Source organism: Anolis sagrei, chromosome Y (genome assembly GCF_037176765.1).
Source record: "Anolis sagrei isolate rAnoSag1 chromosome Y, rAnoSag1.mat, whole genome shotgun sequence".
NCBI lineage: Eukaryota > Metazoa > Chordata > Lepidosauria > Squamata > Dactyloidae > Anolis > Anolis sagrei.
The window spans coordinates 76,134,976-76,160,967 of NC_090035.1; the positions used below are offsets into that span (position 1 = coordinate 76,134,976).

Below are 25,992 nucleotides of genomic sequence, written 5' to 3' on the forward strand. Positions count from 1 at the left end.
AGACAACGCTGGCTCTTCGGCTTAGCAATGAGATGAGCACCAACCCCCAGAGTCGGACATGACTAGACTGAATGTCAGGGGGAAATATCTTCTGGACTTCCTTTAAGAGTTAGTTTGGATATCTGTCTAACCTATCTACCTGCCTATCTATCTATCTAGCCTTCCTTCCTTCTATCCATTCTCCCTTCCTTCCTTTTATCCATCCATCCTTCCTTCTTTCCTTTTATCTATCCATCCATCTTTCCTTCCTTCCATCCATCATCTGTCTATCCACCCACCCACCCACCCATCCATCTTCCTCTCTCTCTCTCTCTCTCTTTCCTTCCTTCCTTTGATCCATCCACCTTCTATCTTTCCTTACATCCATCCATCTATTCATCCTCCTATCTAATCTCTCTATCTCTCTATCTCTCTATCTATCTCTCTATCTCTCTCTCTCTCTATCTATCTATCTATCTATCTTTCCTTCCATCCATCCATCCATCTATTCATCTTCCTATCTATCTATCTATCTATCTATCTATCTATCTATCTATCTATCTTTCCTTCCTTCCATTGATCCATCCACCTATTTTTCTATCTTTCCTTCCATCCATCTATTCATCTTTCTATCTATCTATCTTTCTTTCCTTTCTTCCTTCCTTTGATCCATCCACCTTCTATCTTTCTATCTTTCCGTCCATCCATCCGTCTATTCATCTATCTATCTATCTATCTATCTATCTATCTATCTATCTATCTATCTATCTATCTTTCCTTCCTTCCTTCCTTCCTTCCTTCCATTGATCCATCCACCTTCTACCTTTCCTTACATCCATCCATCTATTCATCTATCTATCCTTCCTTCCTTCCTTTGATCCATCCACCTTCTATCTTTCCTTCCTTCCATCCATCCATCTCTCTATCATCTATCTATCTTTCCTTCCTTCCTACCTTCCTTCCATTGATCCATCTACCTATCTATCTATCTATCTATCTATCCTTCCTTCCATCCATCCATCCATCCACCTCTCTCTCTCTCTCTCTCTCTCTATCCATCCGCTCCATGCAGTCATGCCGGCCACATGACCTTGGAGGCGTCTATGGACAACGCCGGCTCTTCGGCTTAGAAATGGAGATGAGCACCAATACCCAGAGTCTGTCTGTCTGTCTACCTACCTACCTACCTACCTACCTACTTGCCTACCTATCTGCCTATCTTTCTATCTATCTGCCTATCAATCTATCTGCATATCTCTCTCTCTCTCCATGCCTGTCTGTTTGAATGGAAGGCAGCTTCCTGCCTGCAGGTCCGCCTTTAAGAGCCATGGGGGAGCCCCTCCCTGTCAGCCCCGCCCCCGGCTGCCCCGAACTACATCTCCCAGCGCGCCTTGCAGCGGAGTTATGTAAGTTTCTCCCTGGAAGAGGGCAGGCGGGCGAGAAGAAGAGAAAGAGAGGAGGGGGGAAGAGGAGGAGAAAAGAAAGCCAGGTGCCCCCCTCTTTCCCCCCGGTTGCTTCCTTCCTCCCTCCCTGGCCTTGGGAGAGTTCTCCTCCGCGTCCTCGTCTCCCTCCTCCTCCTCCTCCCGCGCCAAACCCGCATTAGGGGCGGGATTCCCGTCCGCACGCTTTGCAAGAGAGAGAGAGAGAGAAGGGAAGGCCCTGGTTGTGATCCTCAGAGGCTGGCTGCTGCTGTTTCCTTGGCCTGGTCTGCCTTGGCTGCACCAGTTGCATTCTTGGCCCCCTGTTGGAGCTCGGCTGCATCGGTTGCCTCGGGCCTTGGACGGGCCTTTCCTCCAGGATGTCTTCCTCGGGGCAGACGTCACGCCGGCAGTGGTGCTACCTGTGCGACTTGCCCAAGATGCCCTGGGCCATGATCTGGGACTTCAGCGAAGCCGTCTGCCGGGGCTGCGTCAACTTCGAAGGCGCCGACCGCATCGAATTCCTCATCGAGACTGCCCGGCAGCTGAAGAGGAACCACGTCTTGCAGGAAGGCCGCTCGCCAGGTCCCCAAGGTGCCAAGCATGCCAAGGACGGTGGCGGCGGTGCCGGCGGAAGCGGCGGTGGCATGGCATCCTTGGAAAGATACGAGCGGGGTAGTGGGCGACTCTCCGGTGGCGAATACGCCCTCAGCCCGCGCTTGCCCAACGGTTTGGCCCGCGGCTCCGGCTCTGACGAGGGCGAAGGAAGCCGGCAAAGTCCCACGGCACGCCGGGCGCTGCTTGGCCCGGTGCCCCCCAATTTGGTGCCGCAAGGGCTGATGGCCGGACCCCAAGGTCTCTTAGCCGCCGTCTCCGGATTGGGGGCTCGTCCGGGAATCATGGCGTCGCCGATGTTAGGCGATTTAGGCAAGCCGGCGAGGTTGGTGTACGGCGACTACGAGAAGGAGAAGCAGCGCAACAGCGAGTGTTTGGCGGAGCTGAACGAGGCTATGCGGGGCCGGGCGGAGGAGTGGCACGGCAAACCCAAGGCGGTGCGCGAGCGGCTGATGGCGCTCTACGGCTGCGCCCCCTTCAACGTGCGCTTCAAGAAGGACCACTCACTCGTCGGGAGGATCTTCGCCTTCGACGCCACTCCTCGGCCCAGCTACGAGTACGAGCTCAAGCTCTTCACCGAGTATCCGTGCGGCTCCGGCAACGTCTACGCCGGCGTTTTAGGAGTGGCCAAGCAGATGTTCCAGGATTGCCTCAAGGAGCCCGGGAAAGTAATCTCGTCGGGGTATAAGTATCTCGAATACGAGAAGTGCCACGGCTCCAACGAGTGGCGCCTCCTCGGCGAGCTGTTCACCGAAAACGTCCGCTTCTTCCGAGAGCCGCCCTCGGCGGAGACGATGCCGCAGCAATACCTCGACAGCAACTGCGCCATGCCGCCCAGCCTCCTGCTCAGGGCTGTGCCGCCCTCGCGGGCCGTGATGCGCAGGCGCAAAGCCTCCCCCGAGCCGGAAGGAGAGCTGTCCGGAAAAATGACCGGCGAGGAGCAACAGCAGAGGCAGCACTGGTTGGCGCAGAGTTCAGCCGGTGGCATGTATCCCTCTGGCATGGCACACTTGCCAACGTCGGCGGTGTCGGAGGGCTCCTTGCGCAACGACCCCTCGCCCATCACGGCTCTGAAGAACGTGGCCGACACCTTGGGGAATAAAGAGGTCAATCCGGTGCACTCCACCACCGCCCGGCAAAACAGCGCCAGCCCGGCTTCGCCCGCCGCATCCGGCCAACACCGCTTGGTGCCCCGCAACGGAGAGCCGGGCCAAGCGACTACCACTTCCTCCTCCTCGTCTTCCTCTTCTTCTTCCTCCGGAGCCCACTCTTCCGGGGGAGTAGAGCCGAGCGGCACCCAGAGTGCCCCCGATTCCTCGGGCGGCGCCAGCAGCGCCCCGCTGTGCTGCACCATCTGCCACGAGCGCCTGGAGGATACCCACTTCGTCCAGTGCCCTTCGGTGCCCGGGCACAAGTTCTGCTTCCCGTGTTCCCGGGATTTCATCAAAGCCCAAGGAGCCGCCGGCGAGGTGTATTGCCCCAGCGGGGAGAAGTGCCCCTTGGTGGGCTCCAACGTCCCTTGGGCCTTCATGCAAGGCGAGATCGCCACCATCTTAGCCGGAGACGTCAAAGTAAAAAAGGAGCGCGACCCCTGAAAAAAAAAAGAGAGTGGCGTCCGCCCGCCGATCCTCCGGGACCGTGTGCCGGGGCTCAGCCCCCTTCCGTCGCCCTCTCCGATTCCACGGTGGCTGTGACTGGAATTAGTAACTTATTCCGCGCCACACGCCGGCACCCTTTGCTTGACACCCACGGTGGACTGGGGCCTTGTATATAAATCTATTTTTTAAATAATAATAATTTCCATAGCAAGCTGATATATGAAGCCACGTCTTATGTTTAACCTACTTATGGGGCAATCATTTGTGCTGTTCCGTCGGGGCGAAAAGACGCCGCTGACGAATCCGGAGAGTTAGAAAATACGATTATTATTGTCGAAGGCTTTCATGGCTGGAATCACTGAGTTGTTGTAGTTTTTTGGGGGCTATATGGCTATGTTCTAGAGCAGGCATGGGGAACCTTCGGCCCTCCAGGTGTGGTGGACTTCAACTCCCGCAATTCCTTGAGGCTCGGCATTTGCCCCAAAGGCTTACCTTGGCCCAAGGAATTGTGGGAGTTGAAGTCCACCACACCTGGAGGGCCGAAGGTTCCTGACCCCTGTTCTAGAGGCATTCTCTCCTTCCGTTTCGCCTGCATCTATGGCAAGCATCCTCAGAGGTAGTGAGGTCTGTTGGAACTAGGAAAAAGGGTTTATATATCTGTGGAATAACCAGGGTGGGACAAAGAACTCTTGTCTGTTGGAGCTAGGTGTGAATGTTTCAACTCACCACCTTGATTAGTTCCAACAGACCTCACTACCTCTGAGGATGCTTGCCATAGATGCAGGCGAAACGTCAGGAGAGAATGCCTCTAGAACATGGCCATATAGCCCGAAAAACAACTACAACAACGACGCATCCGGAGAGTTAGAAAATACGATGATTATTGTCGAAGGCTTTCACGGCCAGAATCACTGGGTTGTTGTAGTTTTTTTGGGGCTATATGGCCATGTTCTAGAGGCATTCTCTCCTGACGTTTCGCCTGCATCTATGGCAAGCATCCTCAGAGGTAGTGAGGTCTGTTGGAACTAGGAAAAAGGGTTTATATATCTGTGGAATGACGTCCAAGGTGGGACAAAGGACTCTTGTCTGTTGGAGCTAGGTGTGAATGTTTCAACTCACCACCTTGATTAGCATATAATGGCGTGACAGTGCCTGGAGCAAACTTTTGTTGAGAGGTGATTAGATGTCCTTGTTTTGGATGTCCTTGTTTTGGAGCTAGGTGTGAATGTTTCAACTAACCACCTTGATTAGCATACAATGGCCTGACTGTGCCTGGAGCAAACTTTTGTTGAGAGGTGATTAGATGTCCTTGTTTTGGATGTCCTTGTTTTGGAGCTAGGTGTGAATGTTTCAACTCACCACCTTGATTAGTTCCAACAGACCTCCCTACCTCTGAGGATGCTTGCCATAGATGCAGGCGAAACGTCAGGAGAGAATGCCTCTAGAACATGGCCATATAGCCCGAAAAAAAAACTACAACAACCCAATGATGATTATTATTTTTTTAAGGGCAGCTGTTTTGTTTATCCAAGTACCCGACCCCATATGATAGGATGCCCTATCGTTCCTTATATCCCCGAACCAAAACTTCCTTCCTCTCGTATCCGTACGTTTCCCCCAACGTTGTCTTTTCCTGTATTGTCAAAGGCTTTCATGGCCGGAATCACTGGGTTGTTGTAGGTTTTTTCGGGCCGTATGGCCATGGTCTAGAGGCATTCTCTCCTGACGTTTCGCCTGCACTTTGGCAAGCATCCTCAGAGGTAGTGAGGATGCTTGCCAAAGTGCAGGCGAAACATCAGGAGAGAATGCCTCTAGACCATGGCCATACAGCCCGAAAAAACCTACAACAACCCAGTTGTCTTTTCCTTCCCTTATCCCATCATATCCATTGCCCACCATCCTAAATACCAGTGTCTCCATTCTACTGTGTGTTTTGTGTGTGTGTACATAGATATATATATATGGGACAGCCCTAAATCTGTGCAGCATTTATATATATATTCTATATATATATAAAAAAGAGTCCGGATTTCTGTACTAGCCAGTTTTGATTCTCTGAGCAGGAAGAAGAAAGGAAGACGAGTCGGATGGGAGACGGGAAAAAGACGGGAAAAGTGCCTCTTGTGTAGATTTTTTATGTCCGAAAGCGGAAGGTGGGTGGTTTCCTTTCCCCCCATACCAAAAGACTTCAGCATGCACACCAAAAACAGGAAAAATCAAAAATATAAGTGGGAGAGATGAGAAGGAATTGAGGAGCGGTTGGATGGGGAAGCCTGTCCGCAACCTTTTGAGCTTGGTGTGTCAAAATTTGCCAAAAACCTGAGCATAACTTGGGTGGGGTGTCACTTCGAGAGAGAGAAAACAACATAATTTTGCAATATTTATAGTCTAAATAAGAAAAAAATGTATAATCCGTGCTATGGCGTGAACAATGCTCAAATGTGCAGATGTTAAATTTAAGGATGGAATTAGTTTGGCTCTTATAAGGTGTATTTCTCTGTATGCGGCCGCATGTCATCAAAAATAGCCATGCGCGTCAGTGCTGATACGCGTGTCATAGGTTCACCATCATGGCGTAAGAAAAATGTATAATCCACGCTGAGTTATGGAGTAAACAATGCTCAAATGTGCAGATGTTAAATTTAAGGATGGAATTAGTTTGGCTCTTGTAAGGTGTATTTCTCTGTATGCGGCCACATGTCATCAAAAATAGCCATGCGCATCAGTGCTGATATGCGTGTCATAGGTTCACCATCATGGCGTAAGAAAAATGTATAATCCACGCTGAGTTATGGAGTAAACAATGCTCAAATGTGCAGATGTTAAATTTAAGGATGGAATTAGTTTGGCTCTTGTAAGGTGTTCTTCTCCGTATGCGGCTTCATGTGTCTGCGTGTCATCAAAAATAGCCATGTGCTGATACGCGTGTCATAGGTTCACCATCATGGCGCAAGAAAAATGTATAATCCGCGCTGAGTTATGGAGTAAACAATGCTCAAATGTGCAGATGTTAAATTTAAGGATGGAATTAGTTTGGCTCTTGTAAGGTGTATTTCTCTGTATGTGGCCGCATGTCATCAAAAATAGCCATGCGCGTCAGTGCTGATACGCGTGTCATAGGTTCACCATCATGGCGTAAGAAAAATGTATAATCCGCGCTGAGTTATGGAGTGAACAATGCTCAAATGTGCAGATGTTAAATTTAAGGATGGAATTAGTTTGGCTCTTATAAGGTGTATTTCTCCGTATGCGGCCGCATGTCATCAAAAATAGCCATGCGCGTCAGTGCTGATACGCGTGTCATAGGTTCACCATCATGGCGTAAGAAAAATGTATAATCCGCACTGAGTTATGGAGTGAACAATGCTCAAATGTGCAGATGTTAAAATTTAAGGATGGAATTAGTTTGGCTCTTGTAAGGTGTATTTCTCTGTATGCAGCCGCATGTCATCAAAAATAGCCATTAGTGTCAGTGGTGATACGCGTGTCATAGGTTCACCATCATGGCGTTATAGGGTTCCCAATCCATTTGGGATGCCGCACTTGGGCCGCATGTGTCTGCGTATCATCAAAAATAGTCATGAGTGTCAGTGCTGATACGCGTGTCATAGGTTCACCATCATGGCGTTATAGGGTTCCCAATCCATTTGGGATGCCGCACGCACTGTCATTGAATCGGAGAGCATCGTCCATTCATTTCAATGCAATCAGTGCAGTTTCTAATAATATAATTTCTGGCCTTCTGTATGTTGGAGTTCCGACTCGCAAAATCAATAGATTTGAGTCTTCTAGGAACCGAAATTGGCCGCCAATTGGTTACCAATACAATCCAGAAGCCAAATTTTCATCACTGGGGACAGTTCCCTAACTGGAACCTAACACAACATGAGGTTACTAGGCATGGTTCTAAAGTACTTGCAAAAGTAAAGTTCTGGTGGTGAAAACTAGGGGGCGCTGGTGCTTTGTTTCTAAAGTGTTGCTAAAGTTCTGGTGGTGAAAATTTCAGAACTACTTTCAAAATTTCATTATTATTTCGTTATTGGCGATTTTTTTTATGACAGAACCAATTAGGAACTGCCATTTATAACAAAATTTTGAAAGTTTTGTTAGAGTTCTGAAATTTTCACCGCCAGAACTTTAGCAACTTTAGCTGAAAATTTCAGAACTACTTTCAAAATTCCATTATTATTTCATTATTGGTGATTTTTACGACAGAACCAATTAGGAACTGCAATTTATAACAAAATTTTTGAAAGTTTTGTTAGAGTTCTGAAATTTTCACCACCAAAACTTTAGCAACACTGTAGAAGCAAAGCACCAGCGCCCCCTAGTTTTCACTGCCAGAACTTTAATTTTGTAAGTACTTTAGAAACAGGATTGCCCATGCCTAGAGGTTATATATCTTTGTGTTGTCGAAGGCTTTCATGGCTGGATCTCTGGATTGTTGTGAGTTCTGGCCAGAAGCATTCTCTCCTGACATTTCATCCACATCTATGACAGGTATCCTCAAAGGTTGTGCGGTCAATGTATTGTCGAAGGTTTTCATGGCCGGAGTCACTGTGTTGTTGTTTGTTTTCTGCACTGTATGGTTATGTTCCGGAAGCATTCTCTCCTGACGTTTCGTCCACATCTATGACAGGTATCCTCAAAGGTTGTGAGGTCAATGTATTGTCGAATGTTTTCATGGCTGGAGTCACTGGGTTGCTGTTTGTTTTCTGCACTGTATGGCTATACTCCAGAAGCATTCTCTCCTGACATTTCGCCTGCATCTATGGCAGGCATCCTCAGACGTTGTGAGGTCATCACAACCTCTTGAGGATGCCTGCCATAGATGGAGGTGAAACGTCAGGAGAGAGTGCTTCTGCAGCATGGCCATACACCCGGAAAACACACAACAATCCACGTTGTGGGGTCAGTTGGAAACTAGACAACTGGGTGTTGTGTTTTTTCCAGACTGTATGGCCATGTTCCCAAAGCATTCTCCTCTGACATTTCACCTGCATCTATGCCAGGATGCTTGCAATAGATGTAGGCGAAACATCAGGAGAGAATGCTTCTGCAACATGGCTATACAGCCCAGAAAACACACAACAATCCACGTTGTGAGGTCAGTTGGAAACTAGGCAACTGGGTTGTTGTGTGTTTTCCGGACTGTATGGCCATGCTCCCGAAGCATTCTCTCCTGACATTTCGCCTGCATCTATGGCAGGATGCTTGCCATAGATGCAGGTGAAACATCAGGAGAGAATGCTTCTAGAACATAGGCATACAGCCCGGAAAACACACAACAATCCATGGAAACTAGGCAAGTGGGGTTTATATATAATTGTGGAATAATGTCCAGGGTGGGAGAAAGAACTCTTGTCTGTTTGAGGTAAGTCTGAATGCTGCAATTGATCACCTTGATCAGCATTGAATAGCCTTGCAGCTTCAAGGCTTGGCTGCTTCCTGCCTGGGAGAATCCTTTGTTGGGATTCCCCCAGGCCTGGATTCACACTTGCCTCAAACAGACAAGAGTTCTTTCTTCCACAGATACATAAACCTCACTTGCCTAGTTTCCAACAGACTCCACAACCTCTGAGGATTCCTGCCATAGATGTAGGCGAAACGTCAGGAGAGAATGCTTCTGAAATATGGTCAGACAACCCGGAAAACTCACAGCAACTCAGCTTAATTCCTAACCCCAAGCAAAATCAAAGCCTTGTAAGGGATGGGCGGGGGGGGGGGGGGAGTCTATCGCAATAAATCAATAGGGATTTCGATTATGGAGGTGTACATAAATAAATGTGATTCGGAGAGGCGGAGGGATCGGAGACAGACGTATATCTGTATAAAAGTCTGACTTGTGTGGTCCTCAAACTCTGTTATGCATCGAGAGATGGCTCTGTGTATTTTTGAGTATTGCGACGGTGGGGTTCAAGGCGACGCAAGGAGAAGAAGGAGCGGATTTCCGCATTATGGGGAAAAGAGAATGTTAAGTTTGGGGGATTTTTTTGTATTTCATTTACTTGTCTCTGTCAATAAACTTGATTATCTTTTTTTTTTCTCAATTTACCCTGCGTCGTGTTTTGTTTGTGGCAACGAAATCTCTCTGCGGAGGAAGAATAATAGTAATAATATTTATCGTTTATTTGTTTACCATATTTGTATACCGCCTTTTTAGCCCGAAAGTGTCTCATCATTATTATTATTATTATTATTATTATTATTATAGCAATTTATGTTTTTCTTTCCCTTTAAGAGTTCAGGCCAGCATATAGCATGACCCCCGTATCCATGGGGCAAATACTTCACTTAGGATATCCTATACAATAATAGTAATAATAATAATAATAATAATAATAATAATTAGTATTGTGTTGTTATACAATAATAGTAATAATAATAACAATAATAATAGTATTATGTTGTCGAAGGCTTTCATGGCCGGAATCACTGGATTGCTGTGAGTTTTCAGGGCTATATGGCCGTGCTCCAGAAGCATTCTCTCCTGACATTTCACCCACATCTATGGCAGGCATCCTCAGCAGTGTAAGGTCTGTTGGAAACTAGGTAAGTAAGGTATATATATCTATGCAATGTCCAGGGTGGGAGAAAGAATTCTTGCCTACTTGAGGCAGTAGATGGCCACCTTGATTAGCCTTGCAGCTTCAAAGCCTAGCTGCTTCCTGCCTGGGGGGTCCTTTGTTGGGAGGTGTTAGCTGGCCCTGATTGTTTCCTGTCTGGAATTCTCCCTGTTTTCTGAGTGTTGCTCTTTATAAACCACCTTGATTAGCCTTGCAACTTCAAAGCCTAGCTGCTTCCTGCCTGGGGGGGTCCTTTGTTGGGAGGTGTTAGCTGGCCCTGATTGTTTCCTGTCTGGAATTCTCCTGTTTTCTGAGTGTTACTCTTTATAAACCACCTTGATTGGCCACCTTGATTAGCCTTGCAGCTTCAAAGCCTAGCTGCTTCCTGCCTGGGGGGGGGGTCCTTTGTTGGGAGGTGTAAGCTGGCCCTGATTGTTTCTTGTCTGGAATTCCCCTGTTTTCAGAGTGTTGTTCTTTATTTACAGTCCTGATTTTAGAGTTTTTTAAAATACCGGTAGCCAGATTTTGGTCATTTTCATGGTTTCCTCCTTTCTGTTGAAATTCCCCACATGCTTGTGGATTTCAATGGCTTCTCTGTGTAGTCTGACATGATGGTTGTCGGAGTGGTTCAGTATTTCTGTGTTCTCAAATAATATGCTGCGTCCAGGTTGGTTCTCCAAGTGCTCTGCTATGGCTGACTTCTCTTGTTGAGTCTGCAGACCAGGTTATAAAAGCTCTAAATAATAATAATAATAATAATAATAATAAGGTTCCTTGACTCCTGTTTGGGCATTGCTGCTGCATTTGGTGATCCCTATGTAGACTTGTCCACAGCTACATGGTTTACGGTAGACTATACCGCATGGTATACGGTATAGGTAAGAATAGGAGAAGTCCAGACAGGAAACAATCAGGGTCAGCTAACACCTCCCAACAAAGGATCACCCTAGGCAGCAGCCAGCCAGGCTTTGAAGCTGCAAGGCCATTCAGTGCTAATTAAAGTGGCCAATTGCAACATTCATACTTGCCTCAAGCAGACAAGAGTTCTTTCTCCAACCCTGGACATAATTTCACAGGTATATAAACCTCACTTGCCTCGTTTCTAACAGAGCTCTCAACCTCTGAGGATGCCTGCCATAGATGTGGGCAAAAAGTCAGGAGAGAATGCTTCTGGAACATGGCCAAATAGCCTGGAAAACTTACAGCAACCCAATAAGATTAATAATAATTTATGTGTTCCTTTCCCTTTAAGAGTTCAGGGCAGTATATAGAGTACAATCCCTGTATTCACAAAGCTAATATTTTCCATTTCACTTATCCATAGTTTCATTTATTCGCTTAGGACCTCCAATAATAATAATAATAATAATAATAATAATAATAATAATAATATTTATTAGTAGTAGTAGTAGTAGTAGTAATTATTGGGAAGGGTCCGACGTGTGATCCAATACAACAGCCAGCAGAGTGTCTGCTGTGGACTCATCTTGTTGTGTAGTCCATTTCCATAGCGAATTGTCATCATTGCCATTGTCATTATCAGCGTATTACCCGAAGGCCTGTTCCCACAACCACGTTTTTAACTTCTTTCTGAAGGAAAGGAGGGATGTGGATAAGCTAATTTCGCTAGGGAGTGAATTCCACAGGCGGGGGGCCACCACCAAGAAGATCCTGTCCCTCGTCCCCACCAAGTGCGTTTGCAACAGAGGTGGGGCCGAGAGCAGGGCCTCCCCAGAAGATCTTAAACTCCGAGATGGGACGTAGAGTTAGAAGTTTATTAAACTTCAAAACCTGGGTTGTTGTGTGTTTTCCAGGCTGTATGGCCATGTCCAGAGGAGGGTGACTCAAATGATCAAGGGTCTGGAGAACAAGCCCTATGAGGAGCGGCTTAAGGAGCTGGGCATGGTTAGCCTGAAGAAGAGAAAGCTGAGAGGAGATATGATAGCCATGTATAAATATGTGAGAGGAAGCCACAGGCAGGAAGGAGCAAGCCTGTTTTCTGCTTCCCTGGAGACTAGGACGCAATGGAACAATGGCTTCAAACTACAAGAGAGGAGATTCCATCTGAACATGAGGAAGAACTTCCTGACTGTGAGAGCTGTTCAGCAGTGGAACTCTCTGCCCCGGAGTGTGGTGGAGGCTCCTTCTTTGGAAGCTTTTAAACAAAGGCTGGATGGCCATCTGTTGGGGGTGATTTGAATGCAATTTTCCTGCTTCTTGGCAGAATGAGGAAAGACTGGATGGCCCACAAGATCACTGTTCAGCAGTGGAACTCTCTGCCCCGGAGTGTAGTGGAGGCTCCTCCTTTGGAGGCTTTTAAACAGAGGCTGGATGCCCATCTGTCAGGGGTGATTTGAATACAGTGTTCCTGCTTCTTGGCAGAATGGGGTTGGACTGGATGGCCCACATGATCACTGTTCAGCAGTGGAACTCTCTGCTCAGGAGTGTAGTGGAGGCTCCCTCTTTGGAGGCTTTTAAACAGAGGCTAGATGGCCATCTGTCAGGGGTGCTTTGAATGCAATTTTCCTGCTTCTTGGCAGAATGGGGTTGTACTGGATGGCCCATGAGGTCTCTTCCAACTCTTTGATTCTCTGATTCTATGTTCCCGAAGCATTGTCTCCTGACGTTTCGCCTGCATCTATGGCAAGCATCCTCAGAGGTAGTGAGGTCTGTTGGAAATAGGAAAATGGGTTTATATATCTGTGGAATGACCAGGGTGGGACAAAGAGCTCTCTGCTGAAGCTAGGTGTGAATATTTCAGCTGACCACTTTCATTAGCATTTGAAGGCCTGGCTGAGCCTGGGAAAATGTTCTGTTGAGAGGTGTTAAGATGTGCCTGGTTGTTTCCTCTCTGCTGTTTTGCTGTTGCAATTTTAGAGTTTTTTAATACTGGTAGCCAGATTTTGTTCATGAAGGTGGTCAGCTGAAACATTCACACCTAGCTCCAGCAGAGAAGAGCTCTTTGCCCCACCCCAGCCATTCCACAGATATATAAACCCATTGTCCTATTTCCAACAGACCTCACTACCTCTGAGGATGCTTGCCATAGATGCAGGCGAAACGTCAGGAGAAATGCCTCCAGAACATGGCCCTATAGCCCGAAAAAACCTACAAGAACCTAGTGATTCCAGCCATGAAAGCTTTCGACAATACAATTCAACGTAGTGTGTGGCACAAAAACGAAGTTCCTGGAGGATAACAACTACTTTCAAAGTAAGGATTGCCCAATTAAACAGGAAATAACACTTTCAAACCAGGAACAGAAAGTTTTCCAAACTTAGTTACATAATGTAATCGCAATAATAGTGGTAGTAATCACAATTCCTACAATTATTACAATTGAATTCAAGAGAGATATTGACAAGCTGGAATGTGTCCAGAGGAGGGCGACTAAAATGATCAAGGGTCTGGAGAACAAGCCCTATGAGGAGCGGCTTAGGGAACTGGGCATGTTTAGCCTGAAGAAGAGAAGGCTGAGAGGAGATATGATAGCCATGTATAAATATGTGAGGGGAAGCCACAGGGAGGAGGGAGCAAGCTTGTTTTCTGCTTCCTTGGAGACTAGGACGCAATGGAACAATGGCTTCAAACTACAAGAGAGGAGATTCCATCTGAACATGAGGAAGAACTTCCTGACTATGAGAGCTGTTCAGCAGTGGAACTCTCTGCCCCGGAGTGTGGTGGAGGCTCCTTCTTTGGAAGCTTTTAAGCAGAGGCTGGATGGCCATTTGTCAGGGGTGATTTGAATGCAATATTCCTGCTTCTTGGCAGAATGGGGTTGGACTGGATGGCCCATGAGGTCTCTTCCAACTCTTTGATTCTATGATTCTATGATTCTATGAATAAAGGGAATAAACAAGACGCAAACTTTTTGAAGTTCTTGTTATTATTATTATTATGTATTTTTTTCTCTGCCAATTTGGATGTCTTTTTGGTTGGCCAGCTCCCATGTTGGACAGCTCTCTTCCACCAGATGGCAATGATACCTATGGCATTGGATGATGGAACTCACCTAAGGCCAAAAAAAAATCCTTTTTGGGGCGGAGTATTGGGAGAAGTGTCTCACTTTATAAAGACTTGCTTCTCTCTTCCAAAGGACCAGCCCTTCTTCCTGCAGAGACCAAGCCGGTTGGGCCTCTGAGCGACCAAAAGGCATCGCAACCAATGCGCCGTCCCAAGATCGGACCCATCGTCCGCATCCATGGAAGCCTGTTGAGTCCAATTGGCTTCTAGGTGGGAAAAGTTGCATTCCCAATTGGGACCGAGTCCGAAATAGGCGTCCGTCCAGTGGTCAGACTCGAACCCGTTGCTCCTTTGGGTGGACACCATTGGGCCGGAAAGAACACCTATTTTCTTTAAAGAAGAGGAAGGACCCAGAAGAAAGTGATTCCAGGATTTTTGAATCTCTATCTATCTATATTTCTAACAAATCTCCATCCCATTCCTTCATTTTAATTTCCTTCCCTCTCGACGGGATTTTTGGAATGCTGGGCTCCGTCAAAATGGAATCGCACGATATTTCGGAATGGACTTCGTACTACAACGATCCCACAGAGGTGAGTCGGAGTGAAATGCTTCGGAATAGATCTGTGTTGGTTTGAGATATATATACATATACATGTGTAAATGTATGTGTCCATGTGTGTGTGCATATATGCATCTGTGCAAATATATGTGTTTGCGTAAATATCTATACATATATATATCCATGAGGTCATGAAGAGTTGGAGACGACTGAACGAATGAACAACAATATATCTATCACAGACACATATATACATACACACAGAGAGACACATATACATTTATTTATTTATTTACGACAATTATATATACATATACATGTGTAAATGTATATATGTGTCCATGTGTGTGTGCATATATGCGTCTGTGTAAATATATGTGTCTGCGTATATATCTATCACAGACACATATATACATACACACAGAGAGACACATATACATTTATTTATTTACAACAATTATATATACATTATTTACGACAATTATATATACATATACATGTGTAAATGTATATGTATATATGTGTCCGTGTGCGTGTGCATATGTACGTCTGCATAAATATATGTGCTTTCGTATATATCTATCACAGACACATATATACATACACACAGAGAGACACATATACATTTATTTATTTATTTATTTACAACAATTATATATACATTATTTACGACAATCAGATATACATATACATGTGTAAATGTATATGTATATATGTGTCCGTGTGAGTGTGCATATATATGCGTCTGTGTAAATATATGTGTTTGCGTATATATCTATCACAGACACATATATACATACACACAGAGAGACACACATACATTTATTTATTTATTTACGGCAATATATATGTGTTTTCGTATATATCTACCACAGACACATATATACATACACCACAGAGAGACACACATTTATTTATTTATTTATTTATTTATTTACGGCAATATATATATGTTTTCGTATATATCTATCACAGACATATATATACATACACCACAGAGAGACACATATACATTTATTTATTTATTTATGACAATTATATATACATATACATATACATGTGTAAAGGTATATGTATATATGTGTCCCTGTGTGTGTGCATATATGCGTCTGCATAAATATATGTGTTTGCGTATATATCTATCACAGGCACATATATGCATACACACAGAGAGACACACATTTATTTATTTATTTATCTATTTATGACAATTATATATACATATACATATACATGTGTAAATGTATATGTATATATGTGTCAGTGTGTGTGTGCATATATGCGTCTGTGTAAATATATGTCTGTGTAAATATATTTGCGTATATATCTATCACAGACACATATATACATACACACAGAGAGACACATATACATTTATTTATTTATTTACGACAATTTATTTATTTATGACATTTATATGCCGCCCTTCTCACCCCGAAGAGGACTCAGGGAAGCTTACAAGATATATATATACATACAATATATTATATCATTAGCATAGTACAATATCAGTATTATATATTACTATATTGTACTATACCATTATATACACATATATATGCATATACACACACATACACAAACATATATACATATGTATATATATCACACATATATACACACATACATAAACATGATACTAGAACAAATCCGCAGAGGTGAGTCGAAACGTTTTGAAATAAATGCTTGCTTACCTAAAATCTATATATACATATATCCGTAAACATAATACTATAATGAACTCACAAATGTGAAATATATTTTTGGAACAAATATTTGTTTTACACACATACACATAAATGCGTACACACACAAAGATATATGTATACACACACACACACACACATATATATGTGCACATGTATATACGTGCACATCTATATAAATAAAAACGTAATAAAAACGTATAAATCAAAAACCACTGGGCAAATTGACACCAAATTTGGACGCAATACACCTAACAGTCCAATGAGTGTCCATCACCCTAAAAACACACACACACACACAAAACCCCAGCGAAGCAGACTTAAAACCCCCAAAATACACCATATATACATATACACATACACTCATATACATATACAGAAGCACACATTCATACACACGTATATATATGCACAAACGCACACAAATAAAATAATATACACACACATATATACACACATATACATATACACATGCATGCACACATACATATATACATATACACATACACACACATATATAAACACAAATATGCATATAGACAAGCACACGCATATACACAATATGCAGGTACGCAAATATATACGCACACATATATACACCTCTCTCTCTCTCTATATATATATATATATGCAAACACACATATATAAACACAAATATGCATATTTGGATATGGGAAGAAAGGCGAGACATTGTGTACAATATATTTGTGTACAATATGCATGTACACAAATATATACGCACACATATATACACCTCTCTCTCTCTCTCTCTCTCTCTCTCTCTCTCTCTCTATATATATATATATATATATATATATATATATGCAAACACACATATATACACAAATATATATGCACACAAAACACATATACATAGATTGAGCCACAGCAATGCATGGCAGGGAATGGCTAGTAGTACTATAAAGAAGTGGCAGACCTGAGTTAAATTGAAATATTTTGGAATAGATGTTTGTTTATTATATATTGTTTATACATATCTACACATAAACACTGGCAGAGATGATTGGAATTGAAATATTTGGAACTATACACAAACACACACATATACACATAAGATTGAAAGAAGCTATACTTGTTGGACCGGGACTTTTTGGAGAGTTCGTCACATGTAAAATAATACTATTTGGGAAACAGAGCCATTATTTATGATTACGATGGGATGGGAACGAGTGCTTTTGTGTCCCACTCTTTATTTGTTTCAATACACAAGTGTGATATTTATACATGGCCACTAAAGCGGACTTAAAAGCTAGAGGGAAGTCAACAGGGTCTCGCTCCGTGAAGCTGTTCGTCTCATAAAACCTCAGAGTTACTTTCAGAGATACAGTCAAATCTCCGCTTTTCCTCAACCGAGGTGGGTGAGATGTTCCTAGGAAGACTTCAATTGGGCCAAGAAAGAGCGAGGAAGGTCCAAAATTGCTTTTAAACTCAATATCTGGTATTTGGTGGCACACTCAGAGCTACCGTTTCTCTCTCGGTTCCGCTCAGTTCTCAAAGCCAGAGCTTGGGAAAGTGACTTTTGGGGATAACAAAATTATTTTCACTACTACCTATTTATTTATTTATTATTTACTATATTTATATACCGCTTTTCTCAGCCCTCGGGTGACTCAAAGCGGTTTACAATAGCAAAATTAAATGTTCAAAACATCATAGAACAGTTAAAACAATTAAAACAGTAGCATAATAAACAATCATTACAAAATAATAAAACAATAAAACATCTAATAGATAATAGATAGATAGATAGATAGATAGATAGATAGATAGATAGACAGATAATAGAGAGAGAGAGAGATGATAGATAATAGATAAATAGATAGATAGATAGGATAGATAGATAGATAGATAGATAGATAGACAGACAGACAGACCTAGGTATAGCAATAGTACATAATTTTATTTATTTATTTAGATAGATAGATAGATAGATAGATAGATAGATAGATCATAGAATCAAAGAGTTGGATAGATAGATAGAAGATAGACAGATAATAGAGATAGAGATAGAGAGAGATGATAGATAGATAGATAGATAGATAGATAGGATAGATAGTTGATAAATAGTCAGTCAGACAGACAAATATCCAGGCTGGCTCTTCAATGCAACCCATAAGTGATACCAATATATCTATCTAACTATCTATCTTGCAATTTATGGAGATGGCAGATAGTTATATAGATATTAATTGATAAAAAGAAAGAAAGAAAGAAAGAAAGAAAGAAAGAAAGATATTGGCCTTCAGTCCCTATGGGGAGAAAGGCGAGACATAAATAATGATGATAGGAAGGAGAAAGAGGAAAAGGAGAAGAGGAAGAGGAGATAGATAGATAGATAGATAGATAGATAGGACAGATAGTTGATAAATAGTCAGACAGACAGACAAATATCCAGGCTGGCTCTTCAAGGCAACCCATAAGTGATACCTATCTATCTATCTATCTATCTATCTATCTATCTTGCAATTTATGGAGAGGACAGATAGATATATTGATATTAATAGATAGATAGATAGATAGATAGATAGATAGATAGACAGACAGATAGATATTGGCCTTCAGTCCCTATGAGGAGAAAGGCGAGACATAAATGATAATAGGAAGGAGAAAGAGGAAGAGGAGAAGAGGAAGAGGAGATAGATAGATAGATATTGATAGATATCAGTGGATGGGTAGGTAGGTAGGTAGGTAGACAGACAGACAAACAGAGGGCTTGAGTCCCTATGGGGAGAAAGGTAAATAATGTGGTGATGATAGGAAGGAAAAAGAGGAAAAGGAGGAGGAGGAGAAGAGATCGATAGATAGATGTTGATAGGTATCAGTGGATACATAGATGGAGAGAGAGAGAGAGAGAGAAAAATGTTGATAGATATCAGTGGATGGATGGATGGATGGATGGATGGATGGATGGATGGATGGATGGATGGCTAGGTAGGTAGGTAGGTAGATAGATAGATAGATAGATAGATAGATAGATAGATAGATATAGATATCAATGGCTGGCTAGATAGATAGATAGATAGATAGATAGATAGATAGATATAGAAGCAGATATCAATGGATGGATGGATGGATGGATGGATAATAGTCAGACAGACAGATATCCAGGCAGGCTCTTAAAGGCAACCCTTAAGTGATCTATCTATCTATCTATCTATCTATCTATCTATCTATCGGGATGACAGAAAGGATTGATTGATAGATAGATGATAGGAAGGAGAAGGAGAAGGAAATATAGATATCAATTGATATCAGTTGTAACAGATAGATAGATGGATGGATGGATGGATAGATAGATAGATAGATAGATAGATATCAGGGCTGGCTCTTCAGATAGACAGACAGACAGACAGATAGATAGATAGATATCAGGGCTGGCTCTTCAGATAGACAGACAGACAGACAGATAGATAGATAGATAGATATCAGGGCTGGCTCTTCAGATAGATAGATAGATAGATAGATAGATAGATAGATAGATAGATAGATAGAAAAACTTTTATTTATATTCAGCCCTATCTCCCCGAAGGGAATCAGGACATATTCCAATCACAAAAAGGTGAACATTCAATGCCTGGATACGACAACCAATACACACATAATAGCAAAAATAATAACCCAACATATAAAAAGAAATTATAATTTAACATCTAAAATTAAGACATAACCTATCAAATAAATTATATCAACATAGAATGAATTATATCAACATTATATCAACATCGAACAGAAGCATAAATTTCCTATATATATATATATCTATATATATCTAGATAGATAGATTTATTAAACTACAAAAACTTCCTACCAAAGTTTTTGTAGTTTAATAAACTTTTTAAATGATAGAACCAGTTAGGAAATGACATTTATAACCCAGGAACAAAAACTGTGTTACATAGTGCTATAGGATTATATATATATATATATATATAGGAAATTGATGCTTCTGTTCTATGTTGATAGAATGTTGATATAATTTGTTCAATGTTGATATAATTTATTTCATAGGTTATGTCTTATCTTAATCTTCCATTTATGGCAATGACAGGTAGATAGATCCACATATTTCAATTTTTTAAAAAATAAATCCCTAAAACATTTGTTGATTTTATATAAGGGACACCTTTTTATTATGCCATTGGATATAATGGGCTTAAAGTTTCCACGGATTATGCTTTCCACGAAGCTCTTGGAAACAAACCCAAGTGGAGGCTATACATCAAAACCTATATTCTTTCCATTATTTTTCCCTTCTAATATATATTACAGCCTAGCGTTTCCCAACCTAGTGGCATTTGACTACAACTTCCATCGTCCCCAGTTGAGATCAAACCAGGGAAGCTCCACTGGATGGATGATACACGCATTTTCCAAACCCAGTGGCCTTCAACATTGCCTCCAGGATGAAAGTTTTTGCAGTTTAATAAACTTAGATAGTTAGGAAATGACATTTATAACCCAGGAACAAAAACTGTGTTACATAGTGTTATAGGATTATTATTATTATTATTATTATTATTTGAAACACAAGAAGATTAGTACACAGTAAACAAGATCACTATGCTGGCTGTACTATTATTATTATATTATTATTATTATTATTATTATTATTATTATTATTATTATTGCTATTACTATTATTGAATAGGAAGTCCTAAGTGAAGCAATGCAACCGTGAATATATTAAACAGAAAATATTGGCTCCCTGGATATTTGGGGGGGGGGGGTCATAGTCTAGACCAAATAGTCTAGACAGATACCCAATATGCCTGAATTTGAATACTGGTGGGGTTGGGGTGGGGGATTGATTTTGTCATTTGGGAGTTGTAGTTGCTGGGATTTATAGTTCACTTACAATCGAAGAGCATTCTGAACCCCATCAACGATAGAATTGGGCCAAACTTCCCACACAGAACTCTCATGTCCAACAGAAAATGTTAGAACGGTTTGGTAGGCATTGACCTTGAGTTTGGGAGTTGTAGTTCACCTACCTCCAGAGAGCACTGTGGGCTCAAACAATGATCGATCTGGACCAAACTTCGCACGAACACTCAATATGTCCAAATGTGAACTCTGGCAGAGTTTGGGGAAAACAGACCTTGACATTTGGGAGTTGTAGTTGCTGGGATTTATAGTTCACCTACAATCAAAGACTATTATGAACCCCGCCAATGATAGAATTGGGTCAAACTTCCCACACAGAACCCCTATGACCAACAGAATATACTGGGAGGGTTTGGTGGGTATTAACCTTGAGTTTGGGAGTTATAGTTCACTTATATCCAGAATTCTCTTTGGACTCAAACAATGATCGATCTGGACCAAACTTGGCACGAACACTCAATATGTCCAAATGTGAACTCTGGCAGAGTTTGGGGGAAACAGACCTTGACATTTGGGAGTTGTAGTTGCTGGGATTTATAGTTCACCTACAATCAAAGAGAATTCTGAACCCCACCAACGATGGAATTGGGCCAAACTTCCCACACAGAACCCCAATGAGCAACAGAACATACTGGGAGGGTTTGGTGGGCATTGACCTTGAGTTTGGGAGTTGTAGTTCACTTATATCTAAAGAGCACTGTGGACTCAAACAATGATTGATCTGGACCAAACTTGGCACGAACACTCAATATATCCAAATGTGAACTCTGGTGGAGTTTGGGGAAAATAGACCTTGACATTTAGGAGTTGTAGTTGCTGGGATTTATAGTTCACCTACAATCAAAGAGCATTCTGAACCCCACCAATGATAGAATTGGGCCAAATTTCCCACACAGAACCCTGTGACCAACAGAAAATATTGTATATTCTGACGGTCTTCGGCAACCCCTCTGATACCCCCTCGCGACCCTTAGTTTGAGAAACACTGGTCAAGACAGAACTCTTAAAGGGACAGAAACCCACTTATTATTGTTATTACTACTACTACTACTACTACTACTACTATTATTGTGTTATGGGGTTGTATATGTATATTTCAATGGCAACATTTAGTCAGTTGGAAATAGACGCAACATACCAACATATAACTTGGTTGCAAGGAGCTCTCTTTGAATTACTTCCCCAAAAAGTCTATACTAGTGACAGTCCTTCAATACACAAACAAAAGGTGTGTTGATGGGCTTGGGGTTTCCCATAAAGATTAGGCAAAACTTTGACAAAGTGGGAGCAGATAACACCTTGGCGCCAATAATAAAAGCTTAAAAACAGGACGTATTTGTAGCTAAGCCATGGGACCAACACCTTTTAAAATTAGTTACTATAAGGAAAAGGTTTCTCATAATGCCAGGAAAGGTATTATATTTTAAAGGGCACGTTTTCTCATATCATTGACCTATCTCTTGCTGGATCCACACTGCCATGTCATGAAATCCAAACTATATTATATAGCAGTGTAGATCTGACCTCTCTCTAACCAGACATTTCCAACATTAAGCTTTATCTTTGGGGAAATCTTTCCACCTAATTTTCTGGAAATAAGGATATGTGTTTATAGTCATTCCCTTGGCAAACAGGAGGCAGCAAAGGGGTGGTCCGTGATGCCATGTACGTCATTTAAATTTGCTGGGTGACTATTATTTATTTAGAGAGTTCTGCCACGCGTTCCCAAACAGGCACAACGCAGCTCACAGAAGCATGGTGGACATAGAATCATAGAATCATAGAATCATAGAATCAAAGAGTTGGAAGAGACCTCATGGGCCATCCAGTCCAACCCCATTCTGCCAAGAAGCAGGAATATTGCATTCAAATCACCCCTGACAAATGGCCATCCAGCCTCTGCTTAAAAGCTTCCAAAGAAGGAGCCTCCACCACACTCCGGGGCAGAGAGTTCCACTGCTGAACGGCTCTCACAGTCAGGAAGTTCTTCCTAATGTTCAGATGTTTTGTTTTATTGGAAGTCTGGGTCAAGCAATGGATATTTAAATATTTTTTCATTGTCCAAGTTTGGCTGGAGAGAAGAAATAATAATAATAATAATGTCAATACCTAAATACTAAAAGTTTGGCTAGAGAGAAGAAAAAGATGACGGCGATGAGGATGATGTCAATGCTCAACTTTAAAATTTTGGCTGGAAGTAATAATAATAATAATAATAATAATAATAATAATAATTCAAATGTCCACTTTTTGAAAGTTTGGTTGGAAATATTAACAACAACAACAACAACAACAACAAAAAGAATTCAAATGCCCAGAAGAAAAAGATGACAACAATGAGGATGATGTCAATGCTCAATTTTAAAATTCTGGCTGGAAATAATAATAATAATAATAATAATAATAACTCAAATGCCCACTTTTTGAAAGTTTGGTTGGAATTATTATTATTATTATTATTAATAATAATAATAATAATTCAAATGCCCAATGTTTAATGTTTGGTGGGAGATATTATTATTATTATTATTATTATCATTATTGGGTTGTGTCGGTTTTTTCGGGCTATATGGCCATGTTCTAGAGGCATTCTTTCCTGACATTTCGCCTGCATCTATGGCAAGCAGGTAGTGAGGTCTGTTGGAACTAGGAAAATGGGTTTATATATCTGTGGAAAGACCAGGGTGGGACAAAGGACTCTTGTCTGCTGGAGCTAGGTGTGAATGTTTCAACTGACCACCTTGATAAGCATTTGATAGCCTGGCAGTGCCTGGAGCAATCTTTTGTTGAGAGGTGATTAGCTGTCCCTGATTGTTTTCCCTCTGCTGTTTTCCCTTCAGTACATTATCATTGTTATTATTATTTTATAATATATGCTGGCTTTCGTATCACAAAATCACAAGTCGAACGCTTCCCAAGCGTCTAGGACTATGTGATGTATTTTTGAACATTATTATTATTATTATTATTATTATTATTATTATTATTTGATACACAACAAGATGGGTACACAGCAAACAAGATCACTATGCTGGCTTTTGTATTCAGTGTGGATGTAGCTTGTGTATTATTATTATTATTATTTGTTATTTGCCTCTTCTCAAAGCTTGAGGTGGCGTGCAACATAATCAAAATACATAGATAAAGCAAAGGACCATGAAAATACATATATTTAAAACATAGAAGATGAACACACCAATATTCATAAAATGTATTTTTCAAAATCATAGTTTAAAATAGTTAATGAAGTCATTGTTTTCTTAAGTATAGAAATTTTAATCCTATTATTGATTATCAATCAATCAATCTATCTATCCATCCATCCATCCATCTATCATCTATTTATCTAGCCATTCTATCATCTGTCTATCTATCTATCTATCTATCTATCTATCTATCTATCTCAGGTATGAGCAAACCCTTTATGGGGCTAGATGCAGATCCTTGGACTCTTTTCTAACTTCTTTCTTTCCTTCTTCCTTCCCTCCCTCTTTCTCCTTCCCTTCCACCCTGTAGTCCTTCCTTCCTCTCTTTCCCCTTCCTCCCCCCTTCCTTCCTTTGTTCCTTCCTTTTCCCCCCCTTCCACCCTTTTGTCCTCCCCTCCCTTTTGTCTTTACTTCCTCCTTACTTAACTCCTTCTTTCTCCTTCCATCCTTCCTGTCCACCTTTTCGTCCTTCCTTCCTTGCCTCTTTCCTCTGTCTCTCCCTTTCTCCTTCCTTCCCTTTTGTCTTTCCTTCCTTCTCTCTTTCCTTTATCCTTCCTGTCCTCCTTCCTTTCTCCTCTTCCTCCCTCCCTCCCTTCCTTCTCTCTTTCCTTCTTCCTTCCTTCCTTTCCAAAACCGGATAAGGCTTTGATAGGAAGGCGGGAAGAAAGAGGACAAAAGACACCAAAGGGTGCATCTGCACTGCAGAATTAACACAGTTTGGCACCATTTTAACTTCCTTTCCTTCTATTCTTCCCTTCCACCCTTTCCTCCTTCTTTCTCCTTTCATCCTTCCTTTCCACCTTTTTGTCCTTCCTTGCCTTTCTCCCCTCCCACTTTTTTCCTTCCCTTTTGTCTTTCTTTTATTCTCTTTTTCCTTTGTTTCCTTCATCCTTCCTTCCTTTCCTCCTTCCTTCCATCCTCCCTCCCTCCCTTCTCTTTCTCTCTTTCCTTCCTCCTTCCCTTCCTTCCTTCCTTCCTTCCCTTGCACCCTTTCATCCTTCCTCCCCTTTTGTCCTTCCTTCCCTCTTTCCTCCCTCCTTCCCACTCTCCCTCTTTCTCCTCCCATCCTTTCCTTCCTTCCTTCCTTCCTTCCTTCCTTCCTTCCTTCCTTCCTCCTTCCCTTCCTTCCCTTCCTTCCTTCTATCCTTTCCTTCTACTCTTTAGTCCTCCTTCCCTCTTTTCTCCCTCTTCCCTCTTTCTCCTTCCAGCCTTCCCTTCCTCCCTTTCATCCTTCTTTCCTTCTTCCTTCCCTCTTTCCTCCCTCCTCCCCTCTCTCCCTCTTTCTCTTTCCATCCTTCCTTCCTTCATTCTCTCTATCCTTTTTCCTTCCCTTCCTTCCTTCTATCCTTTCCTTCTACTCTTTAGTCCTTCCTTCCCTCTTTTCTCCCTCTTCCCTCTTTCTCCTTCCATCCTTCCCTTCCACCCTTTTGCCCTCCCTTCCTTCCCTTTTGTCTTTCCTCCCTTCCTTCCCTCT

The 25,992-nt window shown here is 42.1% G+C and overlaps 2 protein-coding genes across 2 annotated transcripts in view; both read left to right on the forward strand.

Annotated features, from left to right (window-relative positions):
• Positions 1-1,374: 1,374 nt before the first annotated feature.
• LOC132782090 (interferon regulatory factor 2-binding protein 1) lies at positions 1,375-5,347 on the forward strand. Its single transcript, XM_060786760.2, has one exon. It carries the CDS (start codon positions 1,778-1,780, stop codon positions 3,605-3,607), a length of 1,830 nt encoding a protein of 609 aa, XP_060642743.2. The 5' UTR covers positions 1,375-1,777; the 3' UTR covers positions 3,608-5,347.
• An 8,942-nt stretch (positions 5,348-14,289) lies between these two features.
• The window catches only part of LOC137095533 (hepatocyte nuclear factor 3-gamma-like), a 44,384-nt gene continuing 32,681 nt past the window's right edge, over positions 14,290-25,992 (forward strand). Inside the window, exon 1 of the mRNA XM_067462307.1 lies at positions 14,290-14,732. Coding sequence (XP_067318408.1) covers positions 14,661-14,732 — 72 coding nt within the window. The 5' untranslated portion in view covers positions 14,290-14,660. The remainder of the gene's footprint in view (positions 14,733-25,992) is intronic.

Excerpts from the sequence above, each read along its gene's own strand:
- LOC132782090 (XM_060786760.2), top strand. The coding sequence starts at position 1,778 with ATGTCTTCCTCGGGGCAGACGTCACGCCGGCAGTGGTGCTACCTGTGC.